Source organism: Pristiophorus japonicus, chromosome 21 (genome assembly GCF_044704955.1).
Source record: "Pristiophorus japonicus isolate sPriJap1 chromosome 21, sPriJap1.hap1, whole genome shotgun sequence".
NCBI lineage: Eukaryota > Metazoa > Chordata > Chondrichthyes > Pristiophoridae > Pristiophorus > Pristiophorus japonicus.
In genome coordinates, this window is record NC_091997.1 from 34,649,369 (window position 1) to 34,676,081 (window position 26,713).

Consider the following 26,713-nt stretch of genomic DNA (forward strand, 5'->3'; position numbering starts at 1 on the left):
ACTCCCTCAGCGCTGATCCTCCGACAGTGCGGCGCTCCCTCAGTACTGCCCCTCCGACAGTGCGGCACTCCCTCAGTACTGCACAGGGAGTGTCAGCCTGGATCTGGTACTCAAGTCTTTGGAGTGGGACTTGAACCATGACGTTCTGACTCAGAAAAGTGTGGAGGTATATCTAAAAGTTCGGGCTCAGCCCTGTTGTGCTTCTCGTTGCAGCCGAACAACTTGTGGGTTCGATGTCGATGCTCATGCCTGTGAAGGGGTTGAGGGCGGCTGGGAACTGTTGAAACCAAATCCCACCGTGGGTGTGTATCTTCAGTTGGGGGGGGTGGGAGGAATAGGAAGAATAAGTAAACAAAGAGGGGTGAGGTGAGAGGTGACATGAGCCACTCAGGGCTCAGGAAAAGGATTCCTTTCCACCTGCCGTTTACAAATAATCGCTGCATTTTCTCTTTCAGACCAGCAGGACAATATGGCTGCCACCTCCACGATTAGTCCCAGTGAATACCTCCAACCAGCAGCGTCGACAGTGACAGAGGTAAGGGAGGCATTTCTCTATTGTACCACCTGCCCTCAAACAATGGCACGGCTCCAGGAGCCCGTAACCCCCTCCACCGACCGCGCCCCCCACTGACCCCCCCCCCCCCACATCCTTCCCTCCCCCCCACACCCCACCGACCATCACCCCCTCCGCCCACCCCCCCTCCAGGCACCTTCTGCTCTCCCGATGCGCTGGGCGAGCGGGGTGCTGGTACCTGAGTAACGGGCACACCAGCCGAGCGTCACTTTCACATTCCCTGCCTCGCTTTGGGGGTGGGGGAGGGGAGTGCTGCGACTTCACCCCGATTGCTTCCGTTCCCCCCACTCTTTTTAAAAAATGTTTCTCCGCCTCTTCTCTCCCCCCCTGTAATGTATTTGCTTCGTGGGTTCTTTGCTTAAGAATTCACAGCAACACATTGTGATTAAGAACTATTTGGTTTATTAGCAAAGGTTTAACAATCACACTACAAATTATCGGTTCATCCACCAGGCTCACAACCACCTGCCTCATCGTGGATCCCCGAACTCAACTGGCTGGGGTTTTATTAACTCTTATGAACATCACATGACTGGCTAAGCCACTCACAATGCAACAGCTCTACAAACCCATGAGCATACTCACAGGGGCGTACATTACACCCACTCTCCCAATTTGTTCCCCTCATCTGCCAGCACCTGGTGTTGCCAGGATCCAGGTTCAGTGTCCGTCGACTGCCGTCTGGTAACTTGCCCGTTCTTGATGTACGAAAAGCCTGGACGCTGTCAGCGGGCAATTCAGCTGTGAAGGCCATCGCAACCAAATCATCCACGACCCGCCTCTTTCCAGCAGGGGTCGCTGGACAATGATCGGGGGCACGAACCCTGGCTGATTCTTCCCTTCCCCAGCAAAGAGAGGCAGGGCCCAGTTCTATGGACCCGATTGCCATCTCAGTTGGGGATCGGGGATCGAACCGGGGACTGCGTAGGGCTGTGGATTTACCTCCCAAGTCCTCAGACGACACCCATAAATCTTCAAATTACATTCCGTCTCTATGTACATGGAGACATTCCAGGCGATTTGATAAATCAGCGCAATCGGTAAGCAGCCTCAAAAGCCAGCAGGATATTTTGGGGAATTCCCGACAGCGTGCCCACGCATTGCGCCTGAATATAGTTAGAAACGACACAGGCAAGCAGTCGGAGAGAAGAGGCGAGCTGTGGCTCAGTGGGAAACACTCTCGCCTCCGAGTCAGAAGGTCCTGGGTTCAAGCCCCACATCAGCACATAATCCAGGCTGATACTTCCAGTGCAGGACTGAGGGAGTGCTGCACCGTCGGAGGGGCAGTACTGAGGGAGCGCCGCACTGTCGGAGTGGCAGTACTGAGGGAGCGCTGCACTGTTGGAGGGGCAGTACTGAGGGAACGCTGCACTGTCGGAGGGGCAGTACTGAGGGAGCGCTGCACTGTCGGAGGGGCAGTACTGAGGGAGCGCTGCACTGTCGGAGTGGCAGTACTGAGGGAGCGCTGCACTGTCGGAGGGGCAGTACTGAGGGAGCGCTGCACTGTCGGAGGGGCAGTACTGAGGGAGCGCTGCACTGTCGGAGGGGCAGTACTAAGGAACGCTGCACTTTCGGATGAGATGTTAAACCGAAGCCCTCATCTGCTCTCTCAGGTAGACATAAGCAGATAAGCAGATGAGCAGAAGAGTTCTCCCTGGTGTTCTGGCCAATATTTATCCCTCAACCAACATCACTAAAACAACAGATTATCTCAGTGCTGCATGTGGGATCTTGCTGTGCACAATTTGGCTGCCATGTTCCCCACATTTACAACATTGACCGTGCTTCAAAGAAGTACTGCATTGGCTGTAAAGCACATTGTGACAGGCGCTGTATAAATGCAAGTTCTCGCTAAGGTTTCTAAGTTCTCCCCCTTTCTTTCCCTGACTGTTGCTGCAGGATTCTCAGCCGTCCCCTCTGGCCCTCCTGGCAGCGACGTGCAGCAAGATTGGTCCCCCGGCTGCAGAATCCGGCTCCTCTCCCTCCCCGGTGGCCATGCAGGTGGTCACCAAGAAGCTGCCGCTGCTGAAGCCGGCGCCGGCACCCAATGGGCAAAGTGGCAGCAACTTCAGCTTCATCGCCGCCAACGGGAAAGTCTTCCAGATCCAGGGGTCGCAGGTCGGCGGCGCAGCCGTCAGCTCCTCCGGCGCGGGGCAGCTGGTGCTGGCCATCCAGAACCAAGCGGTGGTCAGCAAAGGCTCGCGGCCGAACATTCAGTACCAGGTGATCCCCCAGGTCCAGACCCTGGGGGGGCAGTCCCTCCAGATCGCCAGCATGCCGCAAAACATGGCGGGCCAGATCCAGATCATTCCGGGCACCAACCAGGCCTTTGTCACCACCACCGCACCGGTGACCAGTGCGCAGAAGATCTCCCCCCAGACCATGCACATCAAGCCCGCCGTCTCCCTCCCCGTCCAGGTGCAGAAGATTGGCGGCACCACCCTGCAAGCCCAGGGCAACATCATCAAACTGGCAGGCGGTGGAAACGTCGCGCTGTCCATGCCTGTCAGTAACTTGGTTGGCGCCGGTGATGGGACCGCCATACAGCTGACCGGCGAGGCACTCTGTGGCGGTGGCCACGGCACGACGAAGCTCAGCAAGAGGTTGAGGAGGAAGTCGGCAAACCCCGCCACGGTGACGGAAACGGTGACGCTGGTGGAGACCTCGTCGGGAAATGTCATCCATCCGGGGACCAACGTGCTGCTGGTGCAGAGCCCCGGTTCCGGCGTCCTGCAGCAGGTGCAGGTGGTGAAGCAGGAGCCGGCGATGCAGAGCATCCCCCAGCAGGCCATCCGGGTGGTGCAGGCGGCCTCCATGAGTGGCCACACCCTTCCCACCGTCCCGCAGAAGTCCCCGCAGAACCTCCAGGTCCAGGCCGGCGAGCACAACTCCACACCGGTCATCATCCGGGCGCATTCCGTCTCCTCCCCCACGGGACAGGTCAACTGGCAGACCCTGCCGGTGAAGAACGCCTCGGCATCTCAGCAAGGCTCGAGCCCCTCCGCGGTGAGCAGCCTGCCCCGCATTGTCCCAGCCGGAGGGGGGAAGAGATCCACCACGGGCTCCATGATCCGGAAGGGGAACGCCTTGCCGAGGATTGCACCGGCAGGGGGCACCATAAACCTAAACACTGCACAGTTTGCCGCTGGCCATGCCATACAGACCATCAGCATCAACGGGCTGCAAGTACCAGGAGTTCCCGTAACCGTCACCAATGCTGCAGGTGAGAAGCCATTTGCCAAAAAGCTTCATTCCATCAAATTTTATGCAGCGAGTTGTTGTAAGAACATAAGAAATAGGAGCAGGAGTCGGCCATTCGGCCCCTTGAGCCTGCTCCGCCATTCAATAAAATCATGGCTGATGTGATCTTGGCCTCAACGCCACTTCCCCGCCTGCTCCCCATAACCCTTGACTCCCTTATCATTCAAAAATCTGTCTATCTCCGCCTTAAATATATTCAATGACCCAGCCTCCACAGTTCTCTGGACAAAGAATTCTACAGATTCACGACCCTCTGAGAGAAGAAATTCCTCCTCCGTTTTAAATGGGCAATCCCTTATTCTGAAACTATGCCCCCTAGCTCTGGATTCCTCCACGAGGGGAAACATCCTCTCTGCTTCTTATACGCTTCAATAAGATCACCTCTCATTCTTCTAAACTCCAATGAGTATAGGCCCAACCTGCTCAACCTTTCTTCATGACAAACCCTTCATCTCAGGAATCAACCTCTTGAACCTTCTCTGAACTGCCTCCAATGCAAGTATATCCCTCTTTAAATAAGGGGACCAAAACTGCTATGATCTGGAACTGCCTGAAAGGGTGGTGGAAGCAGATTCAATAGTAACTTACAAAAGGGCAATTGGATAAACACTTGAAGAGAAAAAATATGCCGTGCTATGGGGAAAGAGCGGGGGAGTGGCATTAGTTGGATAGCTCCTTCATAGAGCCAGGCACAATGGGCCAAATGGCTGTCTGTGCAGTATCGTTCTACGATTCATAGATAGACCTTGTGCAAGAGAAAGGAATTTATTCCAACAAAGTAACGGGTAAAATAATGGAGAGGAGATCCAGTCAGCCCCTTGAGCCTGTTCTACCATTTATTTAGATTATGGATCATAGAATTGTACAGCACAGGAGGCCATTCAGCCCATCTAGCCAATACATCCCTTTTCCCTGCTCTTCCCCCACAGCCCCGCAACTCTTTCTTTTTCAAGTATTTACCCAATTCCCTTTTGAAAGTTACGATTGAATCTGCTCCGACTGCCCTTTCAGGCGGCGCATTCCAGATCACAACTCGCTGCATAAAGCAAATTCTCCTCTTCCCTCTAGTTCTTTTGGCAATTACCTTAAATCTGTGTCCTCTGGTTACCAACCCTCCTACCAGTGGAAACAATTTCATTTAATATTTTTAAAATTTTAATGGATAGTGTAGAGAGAGAGAAACTGTGCCACAGCTCCTTACACCTGCCTTTGCTCATTATTCCATGATACTGTTACCCAGCAATAATCTATCAGTGCAATACGTTGGCTGCACTGAGGGTTGGATGGTGCAGTGCTGTCTGTGACCTCTGTATCTTTAATACAAAAGCTAAATACTGCGGAAGCTGGAAATCTTAAATAAAAACAGGAAATGCTGGAAATACGCGGCAGGTCAGGCAGCCCCTGTGGAGAGAGAAACAGAGTTAATGTTTCAGGGCGATGACTTGTCTCCACAGATGCTAAGTATTTCCAGCATTTTCTGTCTCCTCTCATGTTGGCTGTAAGCATTGAAGTGTCAGCTTGGCTCGGTGGGCAGCCCTCTCGCCTCTCAGTTAGAAGGTCGTGCGTTGAAGTCCCACTCCAGAGACTTGAGCACAAAATCTAGGCTGACACTCCCAGTGCAGTGCTGAGATAGTGCAACAGTGCCATCTTTTAGATTAGGTAAGTGGGCAAATGTATGGCAAATGCAGTATAATGTAAATAAATGTGAGGTTATTCACTTTGGTGGCAAAAACAGGAAGGCAGAATATTATCTGAATGGTGACAGATTAGGAAAAGGGGAGGTGAAACGAGACCTGGGTGTCATGGTACATCAGTCATTGAAAGTTGGCATACAGGTACAGCAGGTGGTGAAGAATGCAAATGGCATGTTGGCCTTCATAGCGAGAGGAATTGAGTATAGGAGCAGGGAGGTCTTACTACAGTTGTACAGGGCCTTGGTGAGGCCACAACTTGAATATTGTGTACAGTTTTGGTCTCCTAATCTGAGGAAGGACATTCTTGCTATTGAGGGAGTGCAGCGAAGGTTCACCAGACTGATTCCCGGGATGGCAGGACTGACATATGAAGAAAGACTGGATTGATTGGCTTATATTCACTGAAATTTAGAAGAATGAGAGGGAATCTCATAGAAACATATAAAATTCTGACGGGATTGGACAGGTTAGATGCAGGAAGAATGTTCCCGATGTTGGAGAAGTCCAGAACCAGGGGTCACAGTCTTAAGGATAAGGGGTAAGCCATTTAGGACCGAGATGAGGAGAAACTTCTTCACTCAGAGAATTGTGAACCTGTGGAATTCTCTACCACAGAGAATTGTTGAGGCCAGTTCGTTAGATATATTCAAAAGGGAGTTAGATATGGCCCTCACAGCTAAAGGGATCAAGGGGCATGGAGAGAAAGCAGGAAGGGGGTACTGAAGTTGTATGATCAGCCATGATCATATTGAATGGTGGTATAGGCTCGAAGGGCCGAATGGCCTACTTCTGCACCTATTTTCTATGTTTCTATGAGACGTTAAAACCGAGCCAACAATTGTCCCTCAATCAACACCGCAGAAAAATAGATTAACTGTCATTTATCTCACTGCTCTTTGTGAGATCTTGTGCATTTTCTTACAACTGTGATGACCCATCAACATAATTCACTGGCTGTGAAACATTTCTGAATGCCCTGAAGATGTGAAAGGTGATATATGAATGCAAATTCATTCTTCATACATCCCTGCTAGACCTATCTTTTGTTTCTTTCCTTGTCCCATTACATAAGAACATAAGAAATAGGAACAGAAATCGGCTTGCTCCGCCATTCAATGAGATCATGGCTAATCTACCTTAACTTCACTTTCCTGCACTGTCCCCATATCCCTTTATTCCCTTAATATCCAAAAATCTATCGATCTCTGATTTGAATATACTCAACAGCTAAGCCTCCACAGCCCTCTGGGACAGAGAATTCCAAAGATTCACCACCCTCTGAGTGAAGAAATTTCTCCTCATCTCAGTCCTAAATGGCTGACCCCTTATCCTGAGACCATGACCCCTGGTTCTAGACTCCCCAGCCAGGGAAAACATCCTCTCTGCATCTACCCTGTCAAGCCCTGTAAGAATGTTGTATGTTTCAATGAGATCACCTCTCATTCTTCTAAACTCCAGAGAATATAGGCCTAGTCTACTCAATCTCTCCTCATAGGACAATCCCCCCATCCCAGGAATCAGTCTGGTGAACCAGCGTTGCACTCCCCCTATGGCATGTATATCCTTCCTTAAGTAAGGAGACCAAAACTGTGCACAATACTCCAGTTGTGGTCTCACTAGGGCCCTATATAATTGCAGTAAGACGTCTTTACTCTTATACTCAAATCCTCTTGTAATAAAGGTCAACATTCCATTTGCTTTCTTAATTGCTTACTGTACCTGCATGTTAACTTTCAGTGATTGGTGTACAAGGACACACAGGTCCCTCTGAACAGCAACATTTCCCAATCTCTCACCATTTAAAAAACTTTTCTATTTTTCCTACCAAAGTGGATAACTTCACATTTCTCCACATTATATTCCATTTGCCATGTTCTTGCCCACTCACTTAGCCTGTCTATATCCCTTTGAAGTCTCTTTGCATCCTTCTTGCAACTTACATTCCCACTTAGCTTTGTATCATCAGCAAACATGGATATATTACATTTGGTCCCCTCATCCAAATCATTGATATAGATTGTGAATAGCTGGGGCCCAAGCACTGATCCCTGCGGTACCCCACTAGTTACAGCCTGTCAACCCGAAAATGACCCGTTTATTCCAACTCTCTGTTTTCTGTCCGTTAACCAATCTCAATCCACGCTAGTATATTACCCCCAAACCCATGAGCCCTCATTTTGTTCAATAACTTCTTGTATGGCATCTCATTGAATGGCTTCTGAAAATTCAAATACACCATATCCACTGGTTCCTCCCTTATCTATTCTGCTAGTTACAGCCTAAAAAACTCAACAGATTTGTCAAACATGATTTCCCTTCCATAAATCTGTGTTAACTCTGCCCAATCTTCACAGGGCAATTTTCTAAGTGCCCTGTTACCATATCCTCAATAATAGATTCTAGCATTTTCCCTACTACTGATGTTAGGCTATCTAGTCTGAAGCTCCCCCTTTTCTCTCTCCCTACTTTCTTAAACAGCGGGGTTACATTAGCTACCTTCCAATCTGCGGGAACTGTTCTATGGAATCTATGGAATTTTGGAAGATGACAACCAATACATCCACTATGTCTAAAGCAACCTCTTTCAAAACCCGAGGAAGTAGGCCTCAGGTCCAGGGGATTTATTGGCTTTCAGTCCCATTAATTTACACAGGACTATTTTTTTACGAATACTAATTTCTTTCAGTTCCTCATTCTCGCTAGACCCCTGATACTCCACTATTTCCAGGAGGTTTTTCGTGTCTACCTCCGTGAAAGCACACAAAGTATTTATTTAATTTCTCTGCCATTTCCTTATTCTCCATTATAATTTCTCCTGGTCTAACCTTGTAGGGGACCCACATTTACTTTGATTGATCTTTTCATTTTTACATATCTATAGAAGCTTTTATAGTCTGTTTTTATGTCTCTCGCTAGTTTACTCTCATACTCTATTTTCCCTTTATTAATTTCTTACTTGCTTAAAAGCTGTTACATCTCTTAACTTTTTCCAGTTCTGATGAAAGGTCGTCGACTGAAACGTTAATTCTGTTTCTCGCTCGTTGATGCTGCGTGACTGCTGTCTATTTCCAGTATTTTCGGGTTTTATTTCAAATTCTTTCTTATGTGGAATAAGTCTGGTTAGTCTCCATTTCCTGGGGGCCAGGAGTGCTGCTAATTCTGCAGCAATTTGACACTAAATTGGTGATCATATTCATATAGGAACAGGAGGAGGCCATTGAGCCCCTCAAGCCTTCAATGCGATCATGGCTGATCTGCGACCTAACTCCATATACCCGCCTTTGGCCCATATCAATTAATACCTTTGGTTAACAAAAATCTATCATTCTCAGATTTAAAATTAACAATTGATACAGCATCAGTTGCTGTTTGGGGAAGAGCGTTCCAAGTTTCTACCACCCTTTTTGTGTAGAAGTGTTTCCTGAAAGGTCTGGCTCTAATTTTTAGACTGTTTTAATGCTCTCCTAGCCAGCCTCCCATCTTCCATCCTCCGTAAACTTGAGCTCATCCAAAACGCAGCTGCCCTTATCCTAACTCGCACCAAGTCCCGTTCACCCATCAACCCCTGTGCTCGCTGACCTACATTGGCTCCCGGTCCGGCAACGCCTCAATTTAAAAATTCTCATCCTTGTTTTCAAATCTCTCCATGGTCTCACCCCCTCCCTCTGTAATCTCCTCCAGCCCCACAACCCACCGAGATCTCTGCGCTCCTCCAATTCTGACCTCTTGCGCATCCCTGATTTCCATCACTCCACTGTTAGCGGCCGTGCCTTCAGCTGCCTGGGCCCTAAGCTCTGGAATTCCCTCCCTAAACCTCCCTGCCTCTCTCTCCTTTAAGACGCTCCTTAAAACCTATCACTTTAACCAAGCACGTGCCCTAATATCTATCTGCTTATGTGGCTTGGTGTCTGATAACGCTCCTGTAAAGCACCCTGGGACATTGTCACCGTGTTAAAGCTGCTATATAAATGTAAGTTGCTGTTGTCGTTTTCTCAAATGCAGCAGCCAATGATTCCATTTACAGTTCGACAGGTGAATATAGAGATTGTGCTCCTAGAAAGAGAATGAGGAGAGAGAGGCAAGGAGCATTTCATTGGCTGGGCTTTTAAAGGTGGGGTTGCAAAATGAATGTAGAATTTTGATTTATTATTTCATGTTTGTGCAGTTCCCTCCCGTCCCCCAAAAAATGAGTTCCTGATTCCAACCCCCAGATGTTTAGGTGAATAGGTCAATAACCAGAGGTCATAGATTTAAAATCATTGGCATAAGATCCAGAGTTGAGATGAAGAGAAATGTTTTCACTCAGAGAGTTGTGGAGATCTGGACCGCTCGGCCTGAACAGGTGTTGGACAGGTGCTGGAGGGTGAGGAACTTCCAGGGTTACAGACACACAGCGAGGGGGTGTGGGACTAAGCACGACTGCTTTTTCAAAGAGCCACCACATGCACGACGGGCCGATAGGCCTCTTTCTGTGCTGCAAGTTTCTTTGATGCTATGAAGGTGCCCAGCGCAGGGATGATGCTTTTCCAGAGAGAAAGAAAAAAGACTCGCATTTATATAGCGCCTTTCACGACATTCGGACATCTCAAAGTACTTTACAGCCAATGAAGTACTTTTGGAGTATAGTCGCTGCTGTAATGTGGGAAACGCAGCAGCCAATTTGCGCACAGCAAGCTCCCACAAGCAACAATGTGATAATGACCAGATAATCTGTTTTTTTGTTATGTTGATTGAAGGATAAATATTGGCCCCAGGACACCAGGGATAACTCTCCTGCTCTTCCTCAAAATAGTGCCATGGGATCGTTTACGTCTACCCGAGCGAGCAGACGGCGCCTCGGTTTAACGTCTCATCCGAAAGTTGGCACCTCCGACAGTGCAGCACTCCCTCAGTACTGCACTGGATGTCAGCCTAGATACTTGTGCTCAAGTCTCTGGAGCGGGACTTGAACCCACAACCTTCTGAGGCAAGGGTGCTACCACTGAGCCATGGCTGACACAAATGAACAATATTGAAGAAGAGCAGGAGTGCAGGGTGGGATGTAGGATGAAGAATATTGCAGAAGTGGGATTGAACGAGGCTTTGCAGCGATTTGAACATGAGTAGTTGAAATGCTGGGTGACCGAGCCAGTGGAAGTCAGTGATGAAGAGACGGTGAATGTACAGAATGGGTTACGGGGCAATAGGAATTCTGGAAGTCTGCATTTTAATATTTTGGGATTCAATTCCCGTCTGATAAGAAAAAAAATCTTTTAAAATAGTACGCCCAGATATTGATACTTGTTAGATCTCTTAATTCCCAATGAAATACGAACTCCGGTTGTAGTTTTAATGTAATTTTATTCTGGCAGCAGTAACAAGCTCTTGGCTTTAAGCCAGGCCTTTGTCCTTCTGAGACCACATGGCCAAAATGGCTGTTTTTATACCTGGTTCAATTTACAGAAAAGAACTCGCCTTCTTTGACTTGGGACCTGTGAATTTTCACAGTCTGTCTGAATGCAGCCTGTTTGAATTCTCTATCAATCCCCCCTTTGATTCTTTCACAAACTGAATCATAAAACATCAGCTATCACTGGTTAAACATTCTACAAAATAATTTCATACATGTTAATAGAGTTTCCTTCCAAAATTTGTTGATATGTTTCACCACATGTCCGGACTAGTAGCTTCCACACAAATTTGCACCAACCCGAGTTCCATCGTGGCCACAATGGAAGTCTGGTTTTAGTAGGTTAATTAACCTTATTCCAATTTAATCCAAATCAATATCTTAATTCAACCAGTAAACAACCTTCCCTTAAGCATAACATACCCCTGTGCCACGTACAGACGGTCTGCTGGGACCTGCAAGGTGTCTCACATTCGGGACAGCAGCTACAGCCGCCTGGTTGCAACAACATTTAATCAACATAAACAAACAATATAAAAGTAAAATAATTACAACGAATAGAATTAAACCTTCCACCAATGAAGTTCCTATTGAACCTAGCCATTCAGTGGCTCCACTCCACAAAGTGAATGATGGGGGTTGCTTAAGTTTTTCTACCTCCTTTTGGATATGCTCCGCTAAGTGGGTAATTTCTTCGGAGCTATCTGGGATATATGTGCAACACTCAGTTCCGAGTAGGGCGCAAGTACCTCCCTTTTCAGCCAGGATGTAATCAAGGGCCAGTCTATTCTGTAGGGCTACTGTGCGGATTGCTACCATTTCTGCATTGATTTTAACTAGGGCCTCTGAGATATCATTGGCTACTCGTTCCACAACGGATGCCATGTTAATGGATTCCCTTGCCAGTCTGGCGGTCCCATACTTGGGGATCAGAATGGCAAAGAACCTCTCTGTTTCTGTGATAGCTCTCTTAGGACGGAATAAATGTTCCGACAGTGACTTTATATGATACATATAAGGCACAATGTAGGCGAAATAGCAGGATCCCATCCAATTCTGGGGCAGCCAAGGGAGGCCTTGTGGCCACACACCCAATAGGTGCCATTATATGCAATGAATGTTAACTGTTTCTTTGTCAGCAACACTCGGGACCTGTCCAGGCTTTTCCATCTGTTTTATTCAGAATCCCCGTTTCGTTAAAAATTCCCACATTGGCCCAGTTTGGACGGTTCCGTGGCTTGATTATATTATAATTCCGGGAGCAGTTACTATACCCCATATTTTGGCCTCCTTTGATGTTTCTAATCAGACAGACCGATTCCCCCGGTCTTCCTATTCCCGTTGTATTAGTGATAACAAAAAATGGGGGCCGTTTGGAATTATTGTAGCATGGTTGGTATTCCCCCTTCAAAGGTAGTCAGATTGTAACCTGCTGACTTCCATTTACGTGCCCAGTTTTCCGTATCCTGAAACGCCTTGCCTGTTTTGTTTTGATTAATTATCCACTCAGCCATTTCCGAGATATTCAAGGGAACTGGCCTCAAGGGAATCCCTCCCTTTGAGTGAATATGAATATGCGCACATACCCAACAACTAGAAATGTTACCTTGTTTGGCATAAATGTATGACATATATAAAAAGGTATTTACATGTAATTCCCTTGCTACCCTACTATTTCCCTTTGGTGCAGAGGGTTGGCTAGTAAGAAGTAGGCCTATGCCTAGAATACCTACAGTCAGTAATGCAGTAAATTTATACATTTTGGCAAAAAGTAATTGTCCTTATTAGATTTCAGCTTCAGTTACGGATGCTCGTTTAACGTGTGAAGCGTGGATCCAGGCTTTCTTTCCTTGGACTTTAACAGCTGCCTGGGTGGTCAATAACACTTGATAAGGTCCCTCCCACTTGGCACCCAAAGGTTCTTTATGCAACTTTTTCACATACACCCAGACTCCCGGGATGATGTCGTGTCCTCCTTCGGGTGGATTACCCCAAGCTGCTGATACCTGTCGGGAAACAGAACCAATAGCATTGGTTAGGTTCTCACAGTATGATAACAAAGTGTCACTCATTAAGTGAACATTAGCTTTCCGTAAATCAATAGTTCCTGGCAGCGACATGGGTCTTCCTGTTATAATTTCAAATGGGCTTAGACCTGTAGCTTTGTTCGGGGTTGCCCTAATGCTACATAGCACTATTGGTAGTGCCTGGGGCCATGGTGTTCCTTCTTGGTGATATTTGGCAAGCTGTTGTTTCAGAGTTCGATTCATTCGCTCTACTTGTCCTGATGATTGTGGATGATAAGGACAATGTAAATCCCACGTAATGTTCAGTAACCTACAGACTTCTTGGCAGACAGCACCTGTGAAGTGTGTTCCCTGATCTGAGTCAATGCTACTCGGGACTCCCCATCGGGGAATGTAATCCTTACACAAGACCTTTGCAGTGTGATTGGCTGTGGCTCTTTTAGTTGGGACAGCTTCTACCAAGCTAGAGAATCTGTCGACCATGACAAGAATGTTAGTGTATCTTTGGCATGAAAGAAGAGATATATAATCAACCTGCAGATGCTGGAATGGTCCGACAGGGACAGGGGGCCTCAGTTGGGGCATTACCGTGATGGGTCCAGAATTATTTTTCTGGCAGACCACACAGCGGTCTGTTACCAGCTGGGCATGTTTTTTTAAATCCCCGACCCCACCAGCTTTTCTGGAACCGTGCCGTCATCTGTTGTGAGGCCAAGTGTCCCCATGAGTGGATCTGTTGGGCTAAAAAAGGCATAAGCACTTGTGGCGCGACTGGCTTGTCGGTAACTCTTTGTCTCCAGACACCATCTTCGCATAGCTTAATTCCTGCCTCAATCCACGTCCATTTTTCCTCTCGGGAACACTCGCCTTGCATTGTTTGAAGGTCTCGTGTCAGAGTCCTGAGTGCTTTCAATCTGCACATCTGTGTTGGTTCTTCTGGAGGAACGCCCTGTGAGGCGGCATCTTTAGCTGCCTGGTCGGCTAGGGCATTTCCCTGTGCTTCCGTGGTATTTTCCTTGGTATGGGACTTACACTTCAGGATGGACACTTCCTGAGGTAATTGTATGGCCTCTAGTAAGTCTCGGACTTCTTTTCCATTTTGGATAGGTGTACCAGCAGCAGTGAGGAATCCTCTTTTCCGCCATAACATACCAAAGCCGTGAACGACTCCAAAAGCATAACGCGAATCTGTGTAGACATTAGCTGTCTGTCCTTCTGCTATTCGACATGCTTCTGACAGGGCCCGTAACTCGGCCTGTTGTGCTGACGTTCCTGAGGATAAACATCCTTTTGCCACTACCTCATATAAGGTTGTAACTGCCCATCCTGCTTTTCTGGTACCATTGTCAACAAAGGAGGAACCATCTGTAAACAGGATGAGGTCTGGGTTGTGCAGAGGTTCCTCTGCTGCTAAGGCTGCTTCTTCTGTTTCTTTTAAAATCTCCACGCAGTCATGCTCTTCACATTCTCCCCCCTCTTGCTCCCTCGATTCTGACATCGGAAGCATAGTTGCGGGATTAACCGGGCTGGCCCGGACAATATGGAGATTAGGAGCTTCCAAAACTGCTGTCCAGCGGGTCCATCTACCTGCCGTCACCTGAGACATTCTATTCATAGACAGCAAAGCGTGTACAGTGTGGGGACACTTGACAATCAGCTTTTGGTCGAGGACTAGACTCGCAGTGATCATTACCGCTCGACATGTAGCTTCCATGGCCCTTAGGCAACTTCCCCATCCGAGGGCTAGCGCATCCAGTTTTGCCGAATAATAGCCAATTGCCGATCCCCATGTTCTTGTGTCAGTATAGCTGTCATGTATCCTTCTTTCTCATGGACAAACGGTAAATGGCTTACCACTGTCGGGAATTCTCAGAGCCGGTGCCGAACACAAAGCCTTTTTCGAACTCAGGAAGGCCTCTTGCTGTTCCTTAGTGAGGGTGATGGCTTCTTTAGAGGCACGTTTCCCCTTTAAGATATCATTGAATGGCTGAACAAGCTGTGTGAAGGAGTCAATCCAATTTCTGTTAAAGTTACGCAATCCCAAAAAAGACCTTAGTTCCTGAATAGTTTTTTAGCAGCCTGAATGGCTGTAGTTCTATCCTGGGTAAGTTCTCTTCTTTCCTTGTGAAATCTTTTGTCCCAGGTATATAACCTCTTCTTGGGATATTTGTGCTTTGTCGATGCTGGCTTTATGTCCTTTCAGCCAAAGGTGGTCCAGCAAAGCTCGTAAATCTTGTTCATGTTGTTCTTTCGTGTTTGAAGCTAGCAGGATATCGTCTACATATTGGATGACTGTGGATGACAGGGGAGGTAATTCTCGCAAATGGCTTTGTAAAGCCATGTGGAATACCGTAGGGCTGTTGTGGAAACCCTGCGGTAACCGGGTCCAAGTATACTGTTGTCCTTGGACCGTGAAAGCAAACCACTGTCGAACCTCCGGTGCCAGAGGCACCGACCAAAATCCGTTGTCCATATCTATAACCGAGAAATATTTATGTTCAGGTTTGAGGGCATTAAAAATGGTGGAGGGATCTGTGACCAAAGGAGCTTTTTGATCAATACACTGGTTAGCTTTCCTATAATCAACAGTCAAACGCCAAGTCTCATTAGATTTCTGTACCGGCCACACGGGGCTATTGGAGAAGCTATGCGTTTTAATAAGCACCCCTTGTTTCTCCAATTGCTGAATAACCGGTAAGATTCCCGCGATGGCAGTTGGACTAATGGGATACTGTTTAGTGCATGGAGGCTTGGTCCCTGTAAATGACGCAGGCTCCATCTGGAGTAGGCCACAATCGTTCTTATCTTTAGCCCATATCGGGTGTTCCTTCAATTCTTCTTTCTTCAAAGTTCTAATTAACGATGTCACCCGACCATTCTCGAAATGCAATGATGAATCTACTTGGATTAGAACGTCCATTCCCAAAAGGGGTTGATCTACTGGGCCTATCCAGACCGGCGTGGTTAGTTCATGTGGACCTAGCCCTATAAGTACCGGTGTTGTCCTTTTAATTTCCATTTTATGGCCCCAACTCCATAGGCTGTACGTGCCCTACCATCCAACGGCAAAAAGTCTCCATATTGTAGGGGTAAGCATGTTAATTCCGCCCCTCTGTCTAAAAGACAGTCCACATCCTTATCGCCCACCCTCACAGTTATATATAGCCCATCTCCCCTTTGTTGCATTAGTGCGAGGAGGGGGGCCAGGGTGGACTCTAATCGTTTTTTGCTATCCCAAGTAACTCCTTCTGTTGTTGTATTGTCAGTCGCTTAAATGCTTTTATGAGGTCGGTATCTTGTGACAAGCCTGGTTTGTTGGCTGAATTGTATCCCTGGCTTCCCCGGCCGCGACCTTGCTGTTTTGCCCTGCACGTCTTGGCCCAGTGACCTTCTTTCCCACAATAATGACATTTTCCAGGTAATTTTCCCAATAACTGTTTATCGGAATCCTGGGATTTCCATCCCATAGCCTATACAGCTCGGACTTTAGCTCCCATATCCCTGTCTAATTGGTTACATCGATCCACCAATGCTGCAAAGGTAGTTCCTCTACCTTCCCAGTCCGGCAACCCTACCTTAAGCATTTTGGACAGTTCTGGCTTTAGACCTGCCACGAAAGCTGCTTTCAGGGGTCCAAACACTTGTTCATCCATTTCCTCATCCATATTATTCATACCTGAATGTTCTAGCCACGTGCATCTAAACCGCTCGTCATACTCCAGGACCTCCTCTGTTCCTTTCTGTTGGCAGGCTGCAATTTTTCCCCAGTCTGTCTTAGCTGGACTGAAGGCTTGCAGCCAATGTTTAATCGCCTCCCATCCTGCATCTAATTCTTGCTCATCCTGCCCCAAAGCTTCTTCTACCTTGTCGTGCAATTTTTTTCCTTGTGTTTTTGGCACCATTATGGTCAAAATTTGCACTCCGTCCCAGGGATGAAGTTGATATATATTTCTTAAGCGGTCCAATTGGTCCCACGTTTTTACTCCCCCTTTCTTTGGATTGGGCAATTCCTTGGACCATTTATCAATTTTCTCTGGGTCTGCCGGATCATGAACTAAGAATGCTGCATACACCCTTTTCCTCGTTTTTTTGGTTCCACCCTCATCCGCAGTCTCTTCTGATTTGACTACAACTCGTCTTTTATTAAATGAGGCAAAGCGCACCCCTAATTCTTCATCATCCTCCGACCCTGTATCGTCGGAGGATTCAGAATCCATATCTATTCCTTGGTCGTGTCCTCGGGTTTGCGCTTTTAATTTATCCAAACATGGGTACCCTGGGAATTGACCGATACATTTTCCTTTTCCTATTACTGTCTTTTGACCTAATGATTTTTTTTCCATTCTTTAATTTCACCTTTAAGATCTTTAACTTCCGCTTCCGATTTTTCAAGTTCAAGTTTTTTCTGTCGCAGCTGTGCACAAACAGCTTGCAATTGGTCCTTTGTACTGGTCAGTTCTCGATCATGTTGGGAACGCATTATAATTTCATTCCACTTTCGGATCTGTCCCATAACCGCTAGGGACCATCTAGTTCGCTCTTTATTTTTCATACGGGTCGTTTTTCCCCAGACCCTTTTAATCTCGTCCAAGGACCATTGTCCTTTGGAGGTACCGTATTTTTGTTCGATCTCAATACAGGTTTTAGATAAGTTGAATTGTTGCTCTATGTATTCTTTCAAATGTTGGAGGATTTCATCTATCAAAACCTCAGGTGGTGCCTGCCCACCTTTTACAGTTGTAGGCAATTCTTTGCTCTTATCTCCTGCTGCCATAATACTGATTTCTTTACTGGGGTCTCGAGTCATAGGCTTTCCAGCCGATAAGTGGGTCGGTGATTAATTAACTAACACACCGCCGAAGTTAGGCGTCTATGGGATCTCGAGCCGACTACCAACCGGAGGGTTCGCAAACCGGAGCTTTCGGAATCACGTAGAAGGAGAGGCGAATTTAGACTTTTGACCGAGGACTTTTATAAAGAGGAGTCCTTACCTCAGTATGTAGGTCCGATGTCCAAAATTCAGTTTCTTCCCTCAGTGATCCTGTTCGTGACGCCAACATTGTTAGATCTCTTAATTCCCAATGAATTACGAACTCCGGTTGTAGTTTTAATGTAATTTTATTCTGGCAGCAGCAACAAGCTCTTGGCTTTAAGCCAGGCCTTTGTCCTTCTGAGACCACATGGCCAAAATGGCTGTTTTTATACCTGGTTCAATTTACAGAAAAGAACTCGCCTTCTTTGACCTTATTGGCTCAATTGATAGTCTGTTAACCTTTTAATTGGCTCGCTACCCAAAGGTCCTAAAATGTCAAGTTGATTGATGAATTAATGCAACATGCTGAGTTGCACGTAGCAGCTTTGACTTGGGGTCTGTGAATTTTCACAGTCTGACTGAATGCAGCCTGTTTGAATTCTCTAACAATGCTTTACTTTAGGAACAATGTCAAGGCCGTGGAGCGGGTGAAGACGAGATTGGTTAAGATAATACCAGGGATAAGAGGCTTTCGTTATTTGGAGAGACAAGAGAAGCTGCGATTTTCCATTAGAATACAGAAAGTCGAAGAGACCTGATAGAAGTATTCAAAATTATAAGACTTTTTGAAAAATTAAATCCGGAAAGCTAATTTCTACTGGTTACCGAGTCAGTAACACGAGGGCATAATTTAACATCATACCTAAAAGGCGGACTTCTTTATCCAAAGGGTTGTGAGGACATGGAATGGCCGACCAGAAATAGTGGTGAAAGCAATACATGGTGAACCTCCCTTATCCGGAACCCTCGGGACCTGGCCTGTTCTGGATAAGGGATTTTTCCGGATGAGGGGTGGTTACATTAAATTGGATGGGACAGATACTGAGCAAGGGGCTATTGGGGCTGGCTGGCTTGGGACTGGGACTGGGACTGCGGCAGAGATCATGGGGGGCGTGGAACGCAGGGTCAGGCCAGCGATTGCAGGAGTCGGCAGCGAGGAAGGACTTCAATTTGTTCATGTGGGAGTTCTGCGCATGCACCACCCAGTGGCCGTGAATGGTTCTGAACGAGGGGTGGTTCCGGATAAGGGAGTTCTGGATAAGGGAGGTTCAACCTGTATTGGCTTTTAAAAGGGAAATGGATAATTATTTGAAATAGAAAAATGTAGTCATGATAGGAGAGGGATGGGCAACAGAATCGGGCTAAATGTGCAGCTCTTTCAGAGAGCCAGCATAGGCGCAACGGGCTGAATGACCTCCTCCTGTGCTGCAAACAGTGATTCGTTAATTAATAATGCTGTTTTATTCTTGACAGGACAGCAACAGTTAAGTGTGCAGACGGGGGTTATGTCCCCAGTTTCCGCCAACAATATCACCATCACCGCACTGAGTCCGAGCCAAATCAGCCAGCTCCAGATGGAGCCAGCCTTGCCGGCTGACGAGATGGCGGGGCAACACAACAAGAAGATGAAACGGATGGCCTGCACGTGTCCAAACTGCAAGGACGGCGAGAAAAGGTACTGCCGGCTTTTCATTCCCGTCTCTTGTTCTCTCATTGGGTTCCTCTGTTCTCCCATTCATTCTCGGGACCCGGGCAATGCTGGCATGGCCGGCATTTGTTGCCTCATCTCCCTACTTGCCATTTGGAAAAGGTGGTGAGCCGCCATCTTGAACCGCTGCAGTCCCGTGTGGTGAAGGTGCTCCCACAGTGCTGTTACGACGGGAGTTCCCAGGTTTTGACCTGGCGACAAATTTTCTGCCAAAGGGTACACAGCCAGATAGTAAATGGGTGACCAACAGGAAGAGCAGTGGAAGGAAGGTAGTGCAGGGGTCCCCTGCGGTCATCCCCCTGCAAAACAGATACACCGCTTTGGGTACTGTTGAGGGGGATGACTCATCAGGGGAGGGCAGCAGCAGCCAAGTTCATGGCACCTTGGGTGGCTCTGCTGCACAGGAGGGCAGGAAAAAGAGTGGGAGATCTATAGTGATAGGGGATTCAATGGTAAGGGGAATAGATAGGCGTTTCTGCGGCTGCAACCGAGACTCCAGGATGGTATGTTGCCTCCCTGGTGCAAGGGTCAAGGATGTCTCGGAGCGGGTGCAGGACATTCTGAAAAGGGAGGGTGAACAGTCAGTTGTCATGGTGCACATAGGTACCAACGATATAGGTAAAAAACGGGATGAGGACCTACGAGACTAATTTAGGGAGCTAGGAGCTAAATTAAAAAGTAGGACCTCAAAAGTAGTAATCTCAGGATTGCTACCAGTGCCACGTGCTAGTTAGAATAGGAATCGCAGGATAGCTCAGATGAATACGTGGCTTGAGGAGTGGTGCAAAAGGGAGGGATTCAAATTCCTGGGACATTGGAAACGGTTCTGGGGGAGGTGGGACCAGTACAAACCGGACGGTCTGCACCTGGGCAGGACCAGAACCAATATCCTAGGGGGAGTGTTTGCTTGTGCTGTTGGGGAGGAGTTAAACTAACATGGCAGGGGGATGGGAACCTATGCAGGGAGACAGAGGGAAATAAAATAGAGGCAGAAGCAAAAGACAGAAAGGAGATGAGTAAAAGTGGAGGGCAGAGAAACCCAAGGCAAAAAACAAAAAGGGCCACATTACAGCAAAATTCTAAAGGGGCAAAGTGTGTTAAAAAGACAAGTCTGAAGGCTCTGTGCCTCAATGCGAGGAGTATTCGGAGTAAGGTAGACGAATTAACTGCGCAGACAGCAGTTAACGGATATAATGTAATTGGCATCACGGAGACATGGCTCCAGGGTGACCAAGGCTGGGAACTCAACATCCAGGGGTATTCAACATTTAGGAAGGATAGGCAGAGAGGAAAACGAGGCGGGGTGGCGTTGCTGGTTAAAGAGGAAATTAATGCAATGGTAAGGAGGGACATTATCCTGGATGATGTGGAATCGGTATAGGTGGAGCTGCGGAATACCAAAGGGCAGAAAACGCTAGTGGGAGTTGTGTACAGACCACCAAACAGTAGTAGTGAGGTTGGGGACAGCATCAAACAAGAAATAAGGGATGCGTGCAATAAAGGTACAGCAGTTATCATGAGCGACTTTAATCGACATATTGATTGGGCTAACCAAACTGGTAATAATGCAATGGAGGAGGATTTCCTGGAGTGTACTAGGGATGGTTTTCTCGACCAATATGTCGAGGAACCAACTATAGAGCTGGCCATCCTAGACTGGGTGATGTGTAATGAGAAGGGACTAATTAGCAATCTTGTTGTGCGAGGCCCCTTGGGGAAGAGTGACTATAATATGGTAGAATTCTTTATTAAGATGGGGAGTGACACAGTTAATTCGGAAACTAGGGTTCTGAACTTAAGGAAAGGTAACTTCGACGGTATGAGGCGTGAATTGGCTAGAATAGACTGGCAAAGGATACTTAAAGGGTTGACGGTGGATAAGCAATGGCAAACATTTAAAGATCACATGGATGAACTTCAGCAATTGTACATCCCTGCCTGGAGTAAAAATAAAATGGGGAAGGTGGCTCAACCGTGGCTAACAAGAGAAATTAAGGATAGTGTTAAAACCAAGGAAGAGGGATATTAATTGGCTAGAAAAAGTAACAAACCTGAGGACTGGGAGAAATTTAGAATTCAGCAGATGAGGACTAAGGGTTTAATTAAGAGGGGGAAAATAGAGTACGAGAGGAAGCTTGCAGGGAACATAAAAACTGACTGCAAAAGCTTCTATAAATATATGAAGAGAAAAAGATTAGTGAAGACAAATGTAGGTCCTTTGCAGTCGGATTCAGGTGAATTTATAATGGGGAACAAAGAAATGGCAGACCAATTGAACAAATAATTTGGTTCTGTCTTCACGAAGGAAGACACGAATAACCTTCCGAATGTACTTAGGGACAGTAGTTCCAGTGAGAAGGAGGAACTGAGGGATATCCTTATTAGGATGGAAATTGTGTTAGGGAAATTGATGAGATTGAAGGCTGATAAATCCCCGGGGCCTGATAGTCTGCATCCCAGAGTACTTAAGGAAGTGGCCCTAGAAATAGTGGATGCATTGGTGATCATTTTCCAACAGTCGATCGACTCTGGATCAGTTCCTATGGACTGGAGGGTAGTTAATGTAACACCACTTTTTAACAAAGGAGGGAGAGAGAAAATGGGTAATTATAGACCGGTTAGCCTGACATCAGTAGTGGGGAAAATGTTGGAATCAATCATTAAGGATGAAATAGCAGTGCATTTGGAAAGCAGTGACAGGATCGGACCAAGTCAGCATGGATTTATGAAAGAGAAATCATGCTTGACAAATCTTCTGGAATTTTTTGAGGATGTAACTAGCAGAGTGGCCAAGGGAGAACCAGTGGATGTGGTGTATTTGGACTTTCAAAAGGCTTTTGACAAGGTCCCGCACAAGAGATTGTTGTGCAAAGTCAAAGCGCATGGTATTGGGGTAATGTACTGACGTGGATAGAGAACTGGTTGGCAGACAGGAAGCAGAGAGTCGGGATAAACGGGTCCTTTTCAGAATGGCAGGCAGTGACTAGTGGAGTGCCGCAGGGCTCAGTGCTGGGACCCCACTCTTTACAATATACATTAACGATTTGGATGAAGGAATTGAGTGTAATATCTCCAAGTTTGCAGATGACACTAAACTGGGTGGCGGTGTGAGCGGTGAGGGGGACGCTAAGAGGCTGCAGGGTGACTTGGACAGGTTAGGTGAGTGGGCAAATGTATGGCAGATGCAGTATAATGTGGATAAATGTGAGGTTATCCATTTTGGGGGCAAAAACACGAAGGCAGAATATTATCTGAATGGCGGCAGATTAGGAAAAGGGGAGGTGCAACGAGACCTGGGTGTCATGGTTCATCAGTCATTGATGGTTGGCATGCAGGTACAACAGGCAGTGAAGAAGGCAAATGGTATGTTGGCCTTCATAACTAGGGGATTTGAGTATAGGAGCAGAGAGGTCTTACTACAGTTGTACAGGGCCTTAGTAAGGCCTCACCTGGAATATTATGTTCAGTTTTGGTCTCCTAATCTGAGGAAGGACGTTCTTGCTATTGAGGGAGTGTAGCGAAGGTTCACCAGACTAATTCCAGGGAAGGCTGGACTGTCATATGAGGAGAGACTGGATCAACTGGTCCTTTATTCACTGGAGTTTAGAAGGACGAGAGGGGATCTCATAGAAACGTATGAGATTCTGACGGGACTGGACAGGCTAGATGCGGGAAGAATGTTCCCGATATTGGGGAGGTCCAGAACCAGGGGACATAGTCTAGGATAAGGGGTAGGCCATTTCGGAATGAGATGAGGAGAAACTTATTCACTCAGAAAGTTGTTAACCTATGGAATTCCCTACCGCAGAGAGTTGTTGATGCCAGTTCATTGAATATATTCAAGAGGGAGTTAGATATGGCCCTTACGGCTAAGGGGATCAAGGGGTATGGAGAGAAAGCAGGAAAGGGCTACTGAGGGAATGATCAGCCATGATCTTATTGAATGGCGGTGCAGGCTCAAAGGGCCGAATGGCCTACTCCTACACCTATTTTCTATGTTTCTATGTTCGCTTTCCTGTTCAGTGAAATGTTCCTGCAGAAGATCTCGAAAGAGCCCACCTGCGCCTCGAAACAGCACTTGTGTCCTGGGGCAGGTGCTCCCCTATGATTCACCCTGATTGGTGCTGGGGTCAGAGTCAGAAGGTTGTGGGGTCAAGTCCCACTCCAGGGACTTGAGCACAAAAATCTAGGCTGACACTCCAGTGCAGTGCAGGTTGAACCTCTCAAATCCGGCACTCTTTGGTCCGGCACCCTCCCTGGTCCGACATCATTCCCGGCGAGGGGTCACAACCCGTGCTGTGTCATGTGTTCATCAAGTTGAGTCATTTTTAAGAGTATGTAGAGTATAGAGTAAGAAAGCCGACAGGGAAAGGGCGATTGCTGTCTTTACACACAGATCCCTATACGCGATAAAGCACTTGGGTGCCCACAAAAGTCGATTCCTCCAAACGATGCAGACATCAACCAAAGCAAAACAGGCTGAAAGCTGCCACAGATCTGGGGCACAAACGCCGGTGAGCGGGCAGGGTGGGCGGCCCTCGGGCCCAGTGACATCGTTGTTGCCCACCCGTCGACAACACCCCCTGCCCCCAGCTGCCGCTCGCTCACCTTTTTGATGTTGAACTTGGAGGCCGGATGGAAATCCTTTCTATACATGAAATTGGCGAATGATTTTCCCATGTCGACGGGAACTGCATCACAGCCGTCACGCCTGACAATGGGATTGGGATCAGGACGTAGCGAGGCACTACAGAGCGGGCAGGAGCATTGCCGGGTCAGAGAGGAGGTGAGGGGATCTTAGTGTTTATTTAAACCGGGTACTGCTGACCACGCTGCTGACAACGACCCGGGCAGGTCGTTGTCAGCAGCGTTGCCAGACCTCTGTGATGGAATCAGCTACCTCCAGTACCAAAACTCAGAAAACAAATGCTGATATACGGCGCCCGGAGAAGCCACCATATTCTACAAAGCCCGGATTGTGATGGCTATCCAGAGCTCTCCCACCAAGCGGCTGACTCTCAGCCAGATCTACCAGTTCCTCCAGAGCCGCATCCTCTTTTTCCGAGACTCCTGCCAAGGCTGGAAGAACTCCGTGCGTCACAACCTCTCCTTGAACGAGTGCTTCACCAAACTGCCCAAGGGCCTGGGCAGACCTGGCAACGGCCATTACTGGACCATTGACCCGGCCAGCGAGTTCATGTTTGAGGAGGGCTCCTTCAGGCACAGACCAAGGGACTTTTGCAGGAAATGCCAAGCCCTTAAGCCCATGTACAGCATGATGAACGGATTGGGGTTCAACCACATCGCAGGGACCTAGAACTTTCAAGGTTCAAGAGGGCCCATCTCCTGCTCCCCCAATGACCTTTCATTAGATAGCATCAGCATGATGAATTGACATTTGCCCAACAACGCTAACAAATGGGTTTACCAGGACATTCTGTCTCTCACCTCTCACCTCTCGGCCAACAATGGTAACTATATGGGAAGCCGTGCAGGATCTTTGGTCGAAGACCAACCCAACCACACAGACAGCTCATTGCCCGCGTCTCCCTCGGTGACCAGTGGTGGGGTGATGGAACCTCACTCTATGTACACAACCTCGGCTTCAGCATGGGCTCCTTCAGCCTCCACGCTCAATAATGGGGCTTCTTACATCAAACAGCAGCCCCTCTCCCCGTGCAACCCATCGGCGAATCTCATGTCCAACCCACAAGCACACTCCCTAGATCAGTCCTATTTACATCAAAATAGCTATAACACGGCCGATATACAAGGTACGGAGCCCATGGTACTAGTTACAGATTAGCAAAAATAGCTTTTGTAAGAAGCAATTCTAAAACTTTACTGACAGTGGGGTTTTAAGCCTTGGGTCGACGTGACCTCCCGTGGTCCGGAAAATTCTCTGGTCCGGCACAGGCCAGGTCCCAAGGGTGCTGGATTAGAGAGGTTCAATCTGTACTGAGGGAGCGCTGCACTGTCGAAGGGACAGTACTGACGGAGTGCTGCACTGTCGGAGGGACAGTACTGATGGAGTGCTGCACTGTCAGAGGGGCACTACTGAGGAGTGCTGCATTGTTGGCGAGGCACTACTGAGGGAGTGCTGCACTGTCGGAGGGACAGTATTGTCGGAGGGGCACTACTGAGGAATGCTGCATTGTCGGAGGGACAGTACTGATGGAGTGCTGCACTGTTGGAGATGCCTTTTTTCAGATGCGACGTTAAGCCGAGGCCCGGTCTGCCCTCTCACGTGAACGTAAAAGATCCCATAGCACTATTTCAAAGAAAAGCAGGGGAGTTATCCCCAGTGTCCTGGCCAATATTTATCCCTCAATCAACATAACAAAAATACAGATTATATGGTCATTATTACATTGTTGTTTGTGGGAGCTTGCTTGTTTGCAAATTGGCTGCCGCATTTCCTACATTACAACAGTGACTACACTCCAAAAGTACTTAATTGTAAAACGCTTTGAGACGTCTGGTGATCGTGAAAGGAGCCATATAAATCCAAGTCATTCTTTCTCGGGCAGGTAGGAGCGAGTCCCTCTCACAGCACTTCTGAGAATTCTGTGACTGTGGGAGAAAGATGAAATGCAAAACTACTATTTAAACAAATACTGAATGTGCATGGGTAGGGGTTGGGAGGGGGGGGAGCAGATAGAAGATAAACTAAGATTAAAAATGTCATTGGGACTGAGGATGGATTATATCTGAAATGTAAAGCTGTTTTTATTCTTTTAGATCTGACTCATCTGCTTTGTATTTTCAGCATTTCATATTGTTATTTGGTATACCGTGAACAAGGCCACTAATTTTTTTTATTAGTGGGATTTTTTTATTGCTGTTGGAACATGGATTCTACAATTCTGTTTGTTTATACTTAGAATCATAGAATCATGGACTGATACAGAATTACAGAAATTTACAGCACAGAAGGAGGCCATGTTGGCCCATCGTGTCTGCGCCGGCCGACCAAGAGCTATCCAGCCTAATCCCACTTTCCAGCTCTTGCTCCGTAGCCCTGCAGGTTACGGCACTTCAAGTGCACATCCAAGTATTTCTTAAATGTGATGAGGGTTTCTGCCTCTACCACCCTTTCAGGCAGTGAGTTCCAGACTCCTGGGCGAATAAAGTTGCCCTCATATCTCCTCTAAACCCCCCCCTCAATGACTTTAAATCTATGGCCCCTGGTTGTTGACCCTCCTGCCAAGAGAAACAGGTCCTTCCTATCCACTCTATCCAGGCCC

The 26,713-nt window shown here is 47.4% G+C and overlaps 1 protein-coding gene and 1 pseudogene across 1 annotated transcript in view; both read left to right on the forward strand.

Moving 5' to 3' along the window:
* The window catches only part of sp2 (sp2 transcription factor), a 42,463-nt gene that overhangs the window by 3,215 nt on the left and 12,535 nt on the right, over nt 1-26,713 (forward strand). Inside the window, exons 2-4 of the mRNA XM_070864590.1 lie at nt 456-535; nt 2,474-3,797; nt 19,232-19,433. Of these exons, the coding sequence (XP_070720691.1) occupies nt 456-535; nt 2,474-3,797; nt 19,232-19,433 (1,606 nt within the window). The remainder of the gene's footprint in view (nt 1-455; nt 536-2,473; nt 3,798-19,231; nt 19,434-26,713) is intronic.
* On the forward strand, nt 24,260-26,000 carry LOC139233923 (forkhead box protein F1 pseudogene; annotated as a pseudogene).